This window comes from Tiliqua scincoides, chromosome 1, assembly GCF_035046505.1.
Source record: "Tiliqua scincoides isolate rTilSci1 chromosome 1, rTilSci1.hap2, whole genome shotgun sequence".
NCBI classification, from domain to species: domain Eukaryota; kingdom Metazoa; phylum Chordata; class Lepidosauria; order Squamata; family Scincidae; genus Tiliqua; species Tiliqua scincoides.
In genome coordinates, this window is record NC_089821.1 from 226809480 (window position 1) to 226826815 (window position 17336).

The 17336-nt window shown below is 41.4% G+C and overlaps 1 protein-coding gene across 1 annotated transcript in view; it reads right to left on the reverse strand.

The window, feature by feature from the left end:
- Positions 1-8457: 8457 nt before the first annotated feature.
- GALNT2 (polypeptide N-acetylgalactosaminyltransferase 2) overlaps positions 8458-17336 on the reverse strand; it is an 85438-nt gene continuing 76559 nt past the window's right edge. The window contains exons 14-16 of the mRNA XM_066611420.1: positions 15296-15422; positions 10760-10879; positions 8458-8924 (exon numbers count right to left, since the gene is read on the reverse strand). Of these exons, the coding sequence (XP_066467517.1) occupies positions 8769-8924; positions 10760-10879; positions 15296-15422 (403 nt within the window). The 3' untranslated portion in view covers positions 8458-8768. The remainder of the gene's footprint in view (positions 8925-10759; positions 10880-15295; positions 15423-17336) is intronic.

A 17336-nucleotide genomic window follows, 5' to 3' on the forward strand; every position in this document is an offset into this window, starting at 1 on the left:
ATCTTATTGGCTTGCTCAATTGTACTTCACACTCGGGCTTTTTACTAGTTGTGTTCTTGCAGCCTTGCTAGTTGTCTGTTGTTTATTATAATATGGATATTTTACATTAAATTCTTGTATATGTGTTCCTAGAGGCTTTTGATGCTACATTAACTGTGGGAGGGGGAATAATCTTATGCTTGAAAAATTCTTGATCCTTACTAGTAATAATTAAATTTTGAAAGGGTCACGAGAGAGAATAATTCCTTTAGGTGGAATAGATGCTTTCATGGCTGCTAATTGTTGCCTTATTTCCAGTGGTCTTCCTTCACCTCACCCTCTTTCAATAGTCAAAATTGGAGATAACTGGACTAAATTGTGGGTCAGAGTATGCTGAATTTTATAGCAAGAGATTAATAGTGTATTAATGCTTCTTAATAATATATTTGAATTGTAGAATATATTATTTAATTTTTATTTCATTGTATGGGACATGACAAAAATTTATGGGCCCCGGGTGCCAAATGACCTTCGCATGCCACTGAGTCAGATACCCCCCTAAGTTTAAACCCCGACTTATCCGAGGTTCATAGAAAATTCCATGATTTATGACTCAAAACCTGCCCTCGACTTATCTATGAGGCCAACTTATGCTTGAGTTTCTGCGGTAGGTGCATCCCTCAAATACCCTGGACCTGAACCATTTAGGACTTTAAAAGTCAAAACTAGCACTTTGAATTCAGCTCGGAAACAAATTGGCAGCCAGTTTAGCCGCCAAAGCAATGGTCCAATTGGGTCAAACCAACAAGTCCCAGCAACCACATGGGCAACGCTTTCTGCACTAGTTGCAGTTTCCCAATCGTCTGCAGAGGCAGCCCCATGTAGGGGCAATATAATATTAGCAATCTCATTCTCAATCCCTTTCCTGATGACCCTATCATCAGGGAATTGCGTTTCTCTACAACTGCTAATATTTTCACTTAGCTATCTGCTATTCCACAAAATCAGGAATAAGTTTCATTCTTATATAAATGCTGTTTTAGCTAAACAGTGGTTTTCATGTTTGGCAGCTGTGCATTGAAACAAGTCATAGAAAATTTGAGAATATAGCTAGGCCTTGTAACCTGCAGTGTGTAGCGATGGAAAGTAAATAGTCATGTTGATTTAACAATCCAATCAGCAACAACCCATCACTTTTAATTAGACAACCATTTTTAGCTTTAAACCAGGTTCTGCCTGTCTTGCAATGCTGGGAAGCATGTCTTGCAATGCTGGAAGGCAATTACAGTGTTCTGATTTATGTCATCCAGCTAAAAATATCTAACAATTTGCTTAAGATCTACATTCACAATGTGCTCCCATCGTTGGCAGAAGCAGAAGGAGTCAGGCAGCACAGTCACAAATTCAGCGTTGATGGAGATCTTCATTTAATTGGAAGTTGCTAATTTTAAGACACCACACATATCAAATTAAGTGAATGTTATTTCCAAAGAATTGTAAACACATCTTTCAATGGAGTAACTTAAATCCATTAATTCAATGGATTCTAATTATAATCATGTGCTATGTTGCATTTAGATTTAAAAACTACATCCGCAGTATTTGGGGGGGGGAGCAGCAGGGCCTTCTTTTTCAAGGAAAAAGCGCTGCCCACCTGAACAGTCTTGAAGTCTTTCTTTCTGATTCCAGCAGTAGAGAGGTAAGTTGTGGTTACTTGATGAGAGAATGCCCAGCAGAAGCTATCACTTCACATACACTGTGGTTAAAACCCAAGACCAAATTCCTGGACTGATCCTTGGTGACCTAAGTTTTTGAAAAGCTCTGAAAAGAGAACCCCATCCATTCAAACTGGTTCCCACAGCCACCAATCAGATGCCATAGAGGTAGGTTGTGTAGGGATGCTTTGCACCTTGTAAAATAAAACCTTAAGCTGTCTCCCAAAAGCAGGAATGTTTTGAATCATATAAGACATACAATTAAGTTAAATTTGCTTACTTAATCCTTTACTCCAAATCTTCTGTAATGAAAATGTACAAGATCCCTCAAAGAGCTAGTGTGTGGTGTCAACATTGGCTCCAGTGGCTCTGGCAGGTCTGGGAAGCATGGGGTTAAACATCAGGGTCTTAGATTGCAGCAGATGTGCTGCACAGCTGCAGCCACTTGGAGGCAACAAGGGCCTTAGGGATAAAAGCTGCAGGAAGGAAAAGGGTGCGGAGGTAAAAGGTGGGGGGAGAGAGAGAGAGAGAGAGCGCGAGCGAGCGAGCGAGCGAGCGAGCGCGTGAGCAGGATAGACTGATGGATTAGCTGACTAATGGACTACTGGACCTGCTGACTGACCCACAAACTGACTGGTTGACTGACAGAGGGACAAATGGACTTCTGAGAATTGCTGGAACTGGAACTGCTAGAGACTGGTGTGTGTCTGCCACGCCCAAGACCTGCTGAGGACCAAGGTGTTGCTGTAGCACTGGAGAAGCTGCTGGCAGGAGAGGGGAGGAAGGAGTTTGTCTGCAAGATGAACAGGCAAGCTACCCTGGTGGTTGGGTCCAGCAGTGCAGAACTAGAGCCATTGTTGGGGAACAATTAGCTTAAAGTGAGCAAAAGTTCTCTAGGTGAAGCTTGGACCGGGAACTGGCAAAACATCTTCTTCAGTTAGAAATAAATATTCAGGTTAGAAGGTTAAGGATTCAGCAGTATTCTTAGCTCTTTGCATATAATTATCCATTTTTAAAAATGCAGAATTTTAAAAGGTAGTCCAACAGCCTTTCCTAAAAAAGGACTTTAGCATTGATTAGGACTCCTTAAACTGTCCCCTGTATGGGATCCAAGGACACTTCGAGTTCTTTCCACCACTGTGATTCTCTTACACAGAACCAAAATAGCCACCATGGGAACTGTAGAAAACAGTGATTTAAAGTAATTTAAACTCCAAAAGGAGTTCTGTTCTCAGTCTTCAGAAAAGTGTCCTTGAAGGACCTCTGAGAGCTAAGGAGATTTAGAAGACTAGGCTTCATACAAAAACAGGATAAATTTATTTCACTAAGTACCAAGAGTAGATTATGCTCTATGCCAACAGTTCTATTTAACAGTTAAATGTAGCATAGCAAGTGGAAAAAAATTGACTTCTGCCTTTAGAAATGCAGCAAAAAAAGGACTTCATCTTGGTCACAATTGCATTTTGTTTGTGGCGCCAACAGTTCAGTTAACGTCATCCATTCCTGAGGCATGTTTGTGGTAGACATCAAGAAGCGCAGAACTACAGGAATTTAAAGAACACAAGAATTCTGTATAATCACAGAACAGTAAAGAAATTTGCATCTTTTATGGTAGATTGAATTCAGTTTTGCTAAGTCTGTTCTAAATTGCTTACTGGACACGAGATGCAGGAATCTCCAATGGCAGAAATTTTACAGAATATTGAAGTAGTGTCATTTATTATTATTGCCCCCATTTACTCTAATTTTGTATTTATGAAGATATTTTTTAGAACTCCACAGTGCTTGTTGCAATATTTTCAGTTCAAGGTTTCTGTAACTCACACACTCCCTCACCATGCACTCCAGTAAATCAGTCCAACATATTTAGCCAAAACAAAGACATGCTTGAAATTTCTGATCTAGTTGTATATGTGATGCCAGAAACTAGGCCTCTGTACTCAGTCAGTTCAATAAAAGTACAAACACTCCCCATATATCTTTACTGCTTTTAAGGTAGGCAGCAAAACTCTGTGCCTGGCATTTTAACTTCCTGCATCTGGGAGGGAAGAAGATAACAAGAGGGTATTCTAGAACAATGGATTTTCACAGCAGGGAAGGCTATTGATGTGACACAAGAACACATACATAGGGAGTGGCAAGAAGGAACTGCATGGCCAGAATGGACAGAACTGTTGATAAACCCAGACTTGGAAACAGGCCTACCACTGCTTAATAATCTCTCCATTTCACAGGAAACCAATTCTAGTTATCTACTTCATCTCTACAGATTAGCATGAAGATTGTATAAATTAAGGGGCTAGGGTAGCATGCATGGTAGCTTGGCCCAAAAGAATGGACTCTTCCTCCAAAGAAATAGTAACTGGATGCTACCCATGATTTATAGAAGTAGTTCATTCAACTTCACAAACCAAATGTGAGCTAAGTGTAGAGTTAAGTTTTAAGATCCAAGTTGTCTTGCACAACGAAATGCAAAATTGTGTTAATTCCTATTCTCAGTAGCTCAGAGTGGCTGTAAGAAATGCTTACCAAAAACAGACAAAAAGCTTACAGGCTGCTGCTCCAAGTGTGTGAAATACAGTCCTTTCATGAATTCAACAGCAGGTTTGCTGGCAGCAACTGGTTTGGAAGCCAGTTGTGTAAACACGTTTACCATGCGCTGATTGGATCCAAGGTGAAATTTGTTTTGCTCATGAAATAAAGCTAGCTGGGACTCCTTTGGTCAACCAATGGAGGGGGATAAACAGCCATATAAAATGTGTATTACAAAGAATTGTTATGTCTAAGCTTGGACTTTTCAAACATTTATAACATAATTCTCTAACCAGCTACTGAATGTAAAATGTAAAATCAATGTAAAATCAAGACTCTTTATGTTGCAATTAAAAATTGTTGCAATTCACCAGAAGTCACCAGAAGAAGCTAAAATAAGCTTCTTTTTGCTAAAAATTGCAAGTCACCAGAAGAAGCTAAAATAAATACATCACATTTCATTGAAGAGCTTTCAACACTTAAGATGTCAATATATCTTCCAACTATGCTTTCACACACACAATTTTGGAACACCCAAAACATTTATTGAAGTTGATCAGTTCGCTGTTAACTACCTTTTATTCCCATAATACCTTCCATTTAGGCAAGTTCTTTGTTAACACTTCCATTGACAGCAAGTCAATACAGAAATAGTTGGAGGAATTTGGTTCATAAACTCCCTCCCACATACTGCTTCCCAGGAGAACAAGGTAACATTTGCATCAAGTTGTATGACTCATCTGGACACTGAATTGCCCTGGCACTGAAATCCAATCTTTGAATTTGAAAAGAGAAGAGAAGAAAAAGATTCTATGCTAAGGCAATCTCATATGAAACAAACATGATACTTTTAAAAACAGAGCTGTATCTCTTCTTTCTCTACTTCCCCCTGTCACCTTGTTCAAAGTTGTGACTGAATATTTAAAATTGCAGGTAGATTAGGAATAGCAACAATGGAGGTTTGGGGGGGAAGAACTTTTAGGCCACAATATATCATTTTCTTTTCTCATCCAAAACAATAATTCCTAGTGATCAAAGTGCAAGTCTGCCAATCCTAACAAATTTAATCAAATACTTCAGACCAGATTCAAAGAGCTCGGCTACTAATTCCATGCAGCCAAAGGACATTGGACTTGTGCTTCTCTAATAGCAGCCTGCCCAGCTGCCCATGACAAATGGCACATCTCTGATACCAGAGTGCTTTTTCAGACATGTTGTATTATGGCAGGTTCAAAGGCGGCAAAAAAATCTTAAAATCTGAATCTGCAAAAATAATGAACTAGATGAGAACTGGTTGGCCACATACATACAGAGGTATTCACATACCTCCATTCTGTTTTTACACAGTATTTAAGGAAGTTTAGTCTAAACCACAATTTTTTAAAAATGTTTTTACAGTATGTTCTATGAAAAAACGTAGAGCCCTCAGTACACCAGATGTTGTATTCACAGCGTGGTTATCTTTCTGGCTAGGTGCCATCATGCATACAGTAAGATAACTCAGTTGAAATGTACGTACTCTGATCTGGTCCTGGCTGAACACAAAACAGAATGACAGCCAACCCTGCTCTCTTATCTATAAAGTATTTATTTTTTTTAAGTTAAACAGGTGTTTTTTTCAAGGATGGTTTCCATCTATAAAATGAACAAAGTACAAGCTCTGTACAGCAGATTTTTAAAAAGAAACTTAAATGACAGTTTTCAAACTATACTTAACTTGCAAAAATCAAACTTGTATGTACCACCTTCATTTTTGCTTTGAAGATGCCAAGAAAAGATAACAGAGATGACATTGCAATTTATTTCAAGGGCTCCAAGTAATTATAAAAAGGGAGGGAGAGGGATTGGCTATTTCTTATTCACAGTCACAGTGCACCGCTGACTGCCACTATATACCTTTAATTCTTTTTGAAGGTTTTTTTCAGAGCTTCTTAATGTGCCCTACTGACAGGGGATGTGTGCAATGGCAGAGATTGGTGCACTGCACCTGGAAGCCAGACTTTAAAAAGAATGAAGTCACAGTAAATAACTTTGGCACACAGTGTCATGTAAACATAGCTAACAAGACATTATCAGATTTTGTTCTGATCCAGGGACCATACAATACCATCACTCACAGCTTATAATCTCTATATAAGGAGATCCTTTTGGCATATCGTTTCTAAAATTTAAGATATATTCCTGTTTTACAACACCACATAGAATACGTTAAGATTGTTTGTTTGGAGTGGGGAGAGATTAGGAAATCTTAACAGACCTGTTTAAATAATCAATTCTTCTAGAATTTCTGTAGGTTACAGCAAAATTCTTACAAATCATAACAGAAAATTTTATATTAAACTTGACTTTTGTCTATTCTCCTTAGAAGCAATAGATTATGTTAACCACTTTAAGGAGTTCAGTGCTTACTCCCTTCAAATATCACCACCAATGAATTTCTGAATTGAAGTCCTCATCTCAAGCCGTGGATTGGAACATAAGAACACAAACTAAGAACGTAAACTGAAACCTAAGAACACAAACTAAAAGGTTTCTCTTTCTTTGCTGCCACGTTCATATTAAAATAGGAGCTTTGGGAGCTTTTACCAGAAAGGAAGAAAGTTTGGCCAGGAATAAGATGACCCATCTGTCTGAAGACAGTATTGAAGGTTCAAATAATATAGCATTCATATGACAATTCCAAAACAGTACCTGAAGAGACCACAAGCATGCCATTAAAAAGCCTAATGTACATTGGCCCATTTGAAACAAGGAACTGCATATCTAAAGCTTTTAGAAAGGATGAAAAGATGCCCACTTTTTATAACAACACAGCTAAAGAAAAATGTGTATACTTTCAGACCTCTAAACCAGAAGAGAACACTGTCAAGACATGTTTAATCATTTATTGTGGACTGTATCCCTCCTTGCATGAAGAGAAAAAGGTTTGTACAAAGGGACTTCCCACCCCCTCCTCCCCATAGGACCTCCTGTGCACCCTGAAGGAACCTCAGGAATATTATGGCATGTGGCAAGAGGAAGGGGAGACTGCAGAACTTGGACTGAGGCATCTTCTACATGAATCTCCATTCATGGAAGTTGCTTCCACCTGATTTCAGTGGATGTCCTCCTCACTCTGCAGCCACTGACCTTCAGGAGAAACTTTGCAGGGTGTGAAGGGAAGTCTTGTCGTGGGAGTAGGAAGTGACTTGTGCAGTTTTAACCCTTATAAATAATCCACCAGAGGGCACCTTTTGAGTGGTGCTTTCATTTTACTGTTTAAAACCTTACAGGAGCTTCATTTTGTGTGTGTGTTTAAGTCTATGTGAACGAGGAAATGCATGCCAAAAATACTATCAAGTCATCTCCGACGTTTTGATATAAAAAATATTAGACACACTCCTGCTTCCAATGTACTCCTGGTACCAGATGATTTTCTATAGGCCTATTTGAAAGACTAGTTAGAAACAGGCCTAAGAAAACTAAAGGAGAATGGGGGCATAACAGATGCAATGCTGCTACGTAGGAGCAGCTCATGCTTCCCCGTGCGAAGGCTATTGCGGTCTTGTGCTATCCAAGTTCGGTCATTCCGACAACTTTTAAGAAGATGAAAAAGAAAGCCAGAACAATAAAGCAACCTAAAAGACTAAACCCTCATAGCTGCATGGTTTTTTTAAAGAAAGAACAAACTATTTTAAAGACATAGTAGTCTAGAATTGTCCAACACAAATACTAAGCTTACAGATATTCAGAGAACACGGCATGAATTTCCCAAGTGGAGGTGACAAATGCTGGTGAGATGAAGCATGTGGGCCCAGAGGTCCGAGGTCTCCCAGGAGAAGGAGGTGCAAAAGAGGGCACACTTTGCGAAGCAGAAGCATCCAGTGTTTGCACGAATACGACTCAGCAGCACAAAACTGCATCTTCACAAAGCTTTGTTCCTCTGCAACTGTCCAATCTACGTTCCAGTAAAGTGTACATTGTTTTGTTGATAAATTACAGGAGGATGAAAAAAATTGATAGAAAGTTGTAAATTTTGACAATATATATTATATATGTTTATATTTAGAGTCCTGTCATAGAAAAGTCCATGGTCAAATATACCAGGTGCGCATGGCAAAATCTTCAAAATGATGCTTTGATTTCTGGAAACCACGAACACTGATTTCAATGTAAATGGAGATTGCCAATGATCTTCTCCAAGCAATTTATTTCCCTCCCACCTATTCCCTCCCTCCCTCCCCTTCCCATGTTGAAAGCAGTTTTCTACTGTACATCTGTTGTTTCTATGGATGTTAATTGTCTGCTGTGTAAGTACTAGCTTGAAGCTGGAAAGGAACTGGTCAGCCTTTATAGTGAAAGGGTGTGAGCTGTGCTGCAGCTGTATTCGACCAGACAATGGCAGGGTCCCCAGTTCACTTGCTTCCCTTTTGCTCACTTTAGTTGTTGCCGCCCACATTCAGACCAAGATGGAATACTGAGGTATATAAAGTATCAGTAACGCAATCATCAAAATGTTGCCCAAGGTTTAGGAAAGGAGACAGTACTTGTGTGCAAGCCCTTCTACTGTTGCAGGTTCAGTGTGAACTTCCACTGCTGTGATAGCGAAGGACTGCAGACTTCAACAGTCAGACCACCATTTTTGGCATTTCGGCTGTCTAGACACAGGTTGCTGCCCACATGCCTCAGTTTGGCATTGCTTTCAATTTGCTCCCATTTCTATAAGTTAAAAAAACAAAACACAGTTACTCAATTTAGACAAGCATAAGATATAAAAAGGTCAATATTTTCTAAAGCATTCTATACAAAGAGTTTTCAGTCTACCTGGAACACATTCGAACTCCTCATAAATCCCCAATTTTCATGTAAGCAAAATGACTGAGGCTGTTGTGGCTGTGCAAAAATAGTGAATCCCAGCTAACATGAACTAGCAGGCAAAGCAGCAGAGTTCAGACGAATAACCTGCTCCTCCCTCTCCATACTGACACATACACACACACCCCAAGGAGATTTTAGTTCCAGATTCATGGAACCTACCAAAGTAATTTGATGCTGATGCTGACATAGTATTTATGGGCAATATAAGTGTCCCAACAACAAGAACTGGCCGAAAGAACAGCAACTGTAAATAAATGTACACCAAGTCTGTAAAATGGCAGGAAAGAGGATGAGCTGCACAGCCTCCCTCTTTGAAAACCCTTCCATTTTCCCCTAGGACCACTGTTGCAAGGAAGCGTACAGACCAGTGAATTAGGACAGAGAGAAGAAATAAATTTTTGTTAAGTAAAAATTCCTAGAATAAGAAATCCAGGAGTCTGCAATCCAGAGAACTGCAAAGACGCACAGAACTTCCCCATCTCCCTTTGCTTCATGCCCATCTCCCACTTGGAGCTGCCTTGTCAATAATAAAAAAAGACCTTGCTGTGCAGCACAAGAATGCTGGTTGGGGCAGGTGGCATTTCTGCTGCATATGCAACTTATGCATGAGTGTAAAGGAGCTCAGCAGGCTGCACCAACTTTCTGATGGAATAAGACAATTCCTTTAGCATGTAGTAGTGCTGGTATAGTACAGCTGTTGCTTTACAATAGGGCAGGGGTGTCCAAAGTTTTTGGCAGGAGGGCCACAAATTTCTCAGACACTGTGTTGGGGGCCGGGGGGAAAAAAGAATAAATTTTCATTTAAAATTTGAATAAATTTACATAAATGAATATACTAAAGATGAACTTATATGAATGAATGAAGGTCTTGCAATAGCTCAAGGCCTATAAAAGGCCTTGCACTTTGCTGCTGCTGCTGCATTACAGACGTGAAACAGCAAGCAGTAGAGGGAGCCCTCATCCCACAGCTCACACGAGAGGTCAAACAATCACCCCCATGCTGAAAGCAGTTGTGTCAGGCCAGTGTGGGCTCCAAGTCTCCAGAGGGCCAGAAGCTCATTGGAGACTGGGAGCTCCCTGAGGGCCGCACTGAGAGTCCTTGAGGGCCGGGGTTTGGGCACTCCTACAATAGGGTAACAGATCCCCCTTCTTTCATTATCAGACAGCCCAAATACATATATATGCTTTGCCCAATATTCTCCTTAAATCTGGTGTACTTGTGTTTTAAATATAAAATGCAGTAAAGAGGAATCTATATCTGCCTTGCAGATAGAAAACAACAATTCAGTTTTTGGTACATTAAGACATATCAATACAAAACAAAAGATGCACAAGGTGGCATGACATCACAAATGCCAGGCGTCAACCGTATTATCAGTTCCACTATAAGCATCTCAAATGGATAAAGGATTTCAATACAGACAAATGGCATTTTCCACTGCTAGATATCCAGCAGCATATCATTAATAAAGACAAAGGCAGATAGCCTAGTAGAGCTTACATATGCCAAAACTCAGAGTTGAGAATCACAGTGCTGTAGGGAGGAACAAACATTTGTGTGTGTGTGTGTGTGTGTGTGTGTGTGTGTGTGTGTGAGAGAGAGAGAGAGAGAGAGAGAGAGAGAGAGAGAGAGAGAGAGAGAGCGCTCTGAACTATTTGCACACAATTTCACTGACCTGTCTACTGTCATTTTCCCTGCAGCCCTGAAGTTTTATGAGTGAGCCAGGATTTCGGTCTACAACCGTAAGGCACAAATCCATGTGTTTCACTGACTTGTCCTTTGTTAAGGCCCATTCCTGGAACAAAAGCAAAACATCACACAGTTGAATGCATATAAACATGACATACATACATTATATCTTAATGTGCCTGCCAGCCAGATTCCTATAACATAGGGAGAACTTCTACAAAAGACAAAATGCTCAGAGAACACGTCTAGCCAACTGCCTTGGTACGCACACCCAGATATTCTCTTTATGTGGAGAAAAATATTTAAGAATTTTGCCATGGCAATTTTAATATGATATTTTGGAAGCTCATTGAGAGTTTTGAAATCTTTACGTGGAAACTGCATGAATGCTGTAAAAATCAAACACCTGTGCTATACTCCCCTCTGCTGGTATAACACCACAACAGCATTTAACTAGCTGAAACCAGTTTTGATCAATACACATTGTGGGAATATACCAAAACAGTGAAACACTTTAAAAAGATACTAAAATTTTGCTTTATCCAGAAACAATTAAGATACAGGACAGGTATGGGGAGAAAAAACTTCTAACGATCTGCACTGTCTCCCTACTTCCTGTAAAACCTGCAAGAGGTATAGCAACAGTAAGAGGCCATTTCTGCTATATATTTTTCCCCTCACTACCATGCATATCAAAGGTCTCTGACTTCTCTGAAGTGCCACATCCTCTCATTTGTGATCAAAGCACATCTACTTCCAGCCCCTCCTTACAGAGACTGTAATTAACATGTAAACATTTGAGACAATTTCTCCAACAAGGCAACATCACTCCACTTTCAAATTTAATTTAAATGAACATCCCCTATTCCAGTTTGCCATTTATATGGCATCAGGGTAGCACTCTGTCAGAACTTTATGCCTCCCAACATTCTTTTTTTAAAAGAGTGTTTGAAAGTTCTGAGTTTTGCTCACAGGCAGTTCAGAACTCTTGCCTAATGCTGGATTTGTTCACTTCACATAAGCCACTCAAGGGTTATCTAAAAGTTATTGCTAAACAACTAAGAGCCCAAGCCTAAGCTGAAGATCTGTGGGCACAGCGGTCCCTACACCAGCAGAGGGTGTTGCTTCAGGAAAAGGTTAAGTACGTTGCTGAGCGGCAAGAGTTGGAGGGGAAGGCGTTCCAGTGGCAGGGAGACTTGTTTTTGGGTGAGGGAGGGCAGAACGGAGGGTGGGACAGGTCTGGGAGGAGGCAGCAATGGCGGAGCAGGCCTCTGCCATATCCTAACAACCTTCCTGGGACTTGTGGCATTACACCAGGCCTCTTGGAATAGTGCCAGCTAAATAGCTGGTGCAGATCAAAGAAGCCCCATAGGGCAGGCTGCTTTGCACTCAGCATAAGGGGAGATATATACCTTGATCTTGAGTAGCCAGCCAGCCAGCCTTCTCCTAACTTGCACTGGATACAGCACAGGTCATGTGGCCTGGCTGCACTAGTGCAGGTTAGGATTGGGCTGGGCTGCCCCCATCTTGCCTGTCTGCTTATACCAGAAATGCCTATCTGCCAGGATACGAAGGAAGAGATGCATTTGCAAGACAAGGCTGTTACTGGCTAGAATCCATCATCTCTTGTCCAAATTCTATGAAGAAAAATACATGCTCCTCCCTCCTCTAAACTGGTATGTTCTAGCAATTATCAACACCAGACACGCCAAATTAAAAAAACAAAACACCTCCATTGCGTCATTTCATGTAGACTGTGGATCATTGTACAAAGAAGCCTACATCAATTGATAACTATGTTCTGTGCTCTCAAAGCCTATTTCAGCATCAGTAGTTATCTGCTTAGTTCTCTTCAACTTCAAAGTTCAAGTACAGTCTGTGAAAATCTTTACTAAACACTATACATATACTACACATGCACATCCCAACTCCACATAAAAAGTGCAGTTCCAGTTGAAGACTATTAGTGATATTTCAAGAGACCATGTGTTAAGATTTATTAGTTACAGGCTGTATAGTTCCTTAACAGTAAATGGAAGAAGTCAGCTGCAGACTAAGACACATGTAGAAATTATCCACTACCCTTTCATTTGTCTTAAGTCAGTTCTCAAACACCACACAGCCATCTTTTGCAAACCCCAGAAGGGAAAAAGGGAGCAGAAAATAATTCTACAATGAAGTTCTGAACAAACAGGCTTTCCAAGAGTGCTGCAGGGAAAAAGACTGATCATAAGAACATAAGAACATAAGAACATAAGAACAGCCCCACTGGATCAGGCCATAGGCCCATCTAGTCCAGCTTCCTGTATCTCACAGCGGCCCACCAAATGCCCCAGGGAGCACACCAGATAACAAGAGACCTCGTCCTGGTGCTCTCCCCTACATCTGGCATTCTGACTTAACCCATTCCTAAAATCAGGAGGTTGCGCATACACATCATGGCTTGTACCCCATAATGGATTTTTCCTCCAGAAACTCGTCCAATCCCCTTTTAAAGGCGTCTAGGCTAGACGCCAGCACCACATCCTGTGGCAAGGAGTTCCACAGACTGACCACGCGCTGAGTAAAGAAATATTTTCTTTTGTCTGTCCTAACCCGCCCAACACTCAATTTTAGTGGATGTCCCCTGGTTCTGGTATTATGTGAGAGTGTAAAGAGCATCTCCCTATCCACTCTGTCCATTCCCTGCATAATTTTGTATGTCTCAATCATGTCCCCCCTCAAGCGTCTCTTTTCTAGGCTGAAGAGGCCCAAACGCCGTAGCCTTTCCTCATAAGGAAGGTGCCCCAGCCCCGTAATCAGCTTAGTCGCTCTCTTTTGCACCTTTTCCATTTCCACTGTCTTTTTTGAGATGCGGCGACCAGAACTGGACACAATACTCCAGGTGTGGCCTTACCATCGATTTGTACAACGGCATTATAATATTAGCCGTTTTGTTCTCAATACCCTTCCTAATGATCCCAAGCATAGAATTGGCCTTCTTCACTGCCACCGCACATTGGGTCGACACTTTCATCGGCCTGTCCACCACCACCCCAAGATCTCTCTCCTGATCTGTCACAGACAGCTCAGAACCCATCAGCCTATATCTAAAGTTTTGATTTTTTGCCCCAATGTGCATGACTTTACACTTACTGACATTGAAGCGCATCTGCCATTTTGCTGCCCATTCTGCCAGTCTGGAGAGATCCTTCTGGAGCTCCTCACAATCACTTCCGGTCTTTACCACTCGGAAAAGTTTGGTGTCGTCTGCAAACTTAGCCACTTCACTGCTCAACCCTGTCTCCAGGTCATTTATGAAGAGGTTGAAAAGCACCGGTCCCAGGACAGATCCTTGGGGCACACCGCTTTTCACCTCTCTCCATTGTGAAAATTGCCCATTGACACCCACTCTCTGCTTCCTGGCCTCCAACCAGTTCTCAATCCACGAGAGGACCTGTCCTCTAATTCCCTGACTGTGCAGTTTTTTCAGTAGCCTTTGGTGAGGGACCGTGTCAAATGCCTTCTGAAAGTCCAGATATATAATGTCCACGGGTTCTCCCGCATCCACATGCCTGTTGACCTTTTCAAAGAATTCTATAAGGTTTGTGAGGCAAGACTTACCCTTACAGAAGCCATGCTGACTCTCCCTCAGCAAGGCCTGTTCGTCTATGTGTTTTGAGATCCTATCTTTGATGAGGCATTCCACCATCTTACCCGGTATGGATGTTAGGCTGACCGGCCTATAGTTTCCCGGGTCCCCCCTCTTTCCCTTTTTAAAAATAGGCGTGACATTTGCTATCCTCCAATCTTCTGGTACCGTGGCTGTTTTGAGGGACAAGTTGCATACCTTAGTCAAGAGATCTGCAACTTCATCCTTCAATTCCTTAATAACCCTTGGGTGTATGCCATCAGGGCCCGGTGACTTATTGATCTTTAATTTATCAATGAGGTCTGAAACATCTTCTCTTTTAACCTCTATCTGACTTAACTCCTCGGTTAGGAGGGGCCGTTCGGGCAGCGGTATCTGCCCGAGGTCTTCTGCCGTGAAGACAGATGCAAAGAACTCATTTAATTTCTCTGCCATCTCTAAGTCTCCTTTTATCTCCCCTTTCCCTCCCTCACCATCCAGAGGGCCAACCGCTTCTCTGGCGGGTTTCCTGCTTCTAACATATTTGAAGAAGCTTTTATTATTCCCCTTAATGTTGCTGGCCATGCGTTCCTCATAGTCTCGCTTGGCCTCCCCTATCACCTTCTTACATTTCTTTTGCCACAGTTTATGTTCCTTTTTATTCTCTTCATTAGGGCAAGACTTCCATTTACGGAAGGAAGCTTCCTTGCCCTTCACAGCCTCTCTAACTTGGCTGGTTAGCCATGCGGGCACTCTCCTGTTTTGTTCATCAGTTTTGTTTTTAGAAATAAAGGATAAAACTACTTTCTTTGGGCTGCTGCAAATAATTAAAAGTTGATCTCACCTTCAGGACCATTCTCACATGCACACAATTTTCAGTGCAGTTTAAAAACTGCTGATAACTATACTAACCTGGTTTCCCCCGGCGTTATGACATTCATAGACACCAACAACGCCATCTGCAAAATGGCCTAAAGTGTCAAGGCAATTGGTTCCTTGCTGCAAGGCCCCAAAAGCTATATCTTGGTGATCAGGTACCCTGAAAAAACAAACAAACACTGTTATGTTCCAATCACCATTCAGCATTCAACTCATTGTACCTTAACAGCAATTTAGAGGTGTAAGTTTGCAAAAGTCACAATTATTTTCCAGGGCTTCCTAATTAGCAGCTCTCTCTCTCGGAAAGGGTCATTAGAAGATCTGCTAAGACTGAAATGTCCACAATAACACAAATTGCATGCTTCTGCCTTGCACCCTTTAATTTTAGCATCCAAATATTTCGCCAAGCCCTATCTCCTCCACATGGAATCAAGAATAAAACATACTGCATCTCAGTTTTTGGTAAGAATGGATATTACATGGCATACATTAGTTAAGTGTTATTCACTTCAAGACCTAGGGAAAGAGCAGGATGTACTCTCAAGACCCTTTTAAAAAACAGTGTAATTAGCACAGTGGTTCTCAAGCGTTCTTTAGCTCAGGACCCACTTTTTACAAGGACAATCTGTTCAGGACCCACCGGAAGTGATGTCACAGCTGCAAGCGACATCAAGCAAATTAAATTATAAATAATTAAATTCAAGTAAACCAAATAAATAAGGGGCAATGAGATGAGGAAGCCAACCCTGTTCCACCAAGTGAGTTATCTCTGTAGCCAGCCTGCAATAACCTCAAATCCACACACCCCCGCAAAAAAATCTGTAAGATTTAGTCTTACCCAATGCCCAGTTCAATTTAAGTTCTTATATCTAAACCAGTTCAGAGTGATTTAGGATGGAATCTGTTTTAAATCCAACATGTTTTTGTGTGGGCTAGATTGATCTTCAAAGCTTCCTTCTAAACAGCATTAAAACCCAGAGTGATGAGGAGAGGAAATTAGGCTCCACTGCAGGGGGAGTTTGGACTATTTGGACCCACCGAGCCTTACAAGTCTAAAAAAGAAAAAAATTTGCCTGACCAGCTGAAGCCTCTGTTTTTATCCTTGGGGGGGGGGGGCAGCCTTCTGGAGAATTTGTTGAGATCTACTTTCATCAGATTGGGACTATTCTGGTGGCCGTGCATTCCTTTGCCTCACCTTCAACACCAGCCAAGGTATGTTTGCTTACTCACAAGTAAACATGAATGTGTAGCTTAAGTTTCACTTTCCATAGGGCTCAATGCATTTGTTAGCTTGCAGGGAGGGATTTCCTTTTTGGGTGTTTTTGGGGGACTACATTCATCGGATCGGGACCATTCTTATAGTGTTGGATTCCTCCAGGCCTGCCCTTTGCAACAATCAAGACATGTTTGCCTAATTGCGAGTAGGTGCGTGATATGGCTCAGTTTCACTTTCCATCAGGCTCCATGCATTTGCTTTCTCAGCTAAAGCTTAGCAACCCACCAACAATCAGGTCGCAACCCACAGTTTGAGAAACCCTGCCTTAGAACATTTCAATCACACTTCTGAATCCAGGAAAGAATATGAGATGACTGGTTCTTCCACATTAACTTTGAGTAAAAAGATATGTTAGTGTGGCATATCCCTAGATATGGAATTGAAAAAAATTCTCCAGGTGACTTGTAGCTCTTTGGAGATCCGTGAGTTGAACCAGGAACTTCATGGCTGGAGCTAAGCCTAGCAAGCTATCCTGTTCTACATTGAGATCTCAGGGTCTTGTTTAGGTGCAGATGAGAAGAGAATTGTAATCAGCACCTCTTCTAATTGGCAAGCAGCACAATGAGTCTTAAGAGGCTAAGCCTGAAATCTAGAAAGCCACCTTTTGTTCTGTCCAACAGTAATGAATCTCCTGCCTGCTGTACTTCAAGTTCCAGATGGGATTCTGGCAGCTGCCAGCAGACACCATGCAATGAAGGACGCCCTTCTAGCACTCAATGGGCATGCTTACCCATAGCCCCTGCTGGGTCTTTGCACAGAGCCTTCATTCATACATAGGCTACTTACTGCTCTTCTATT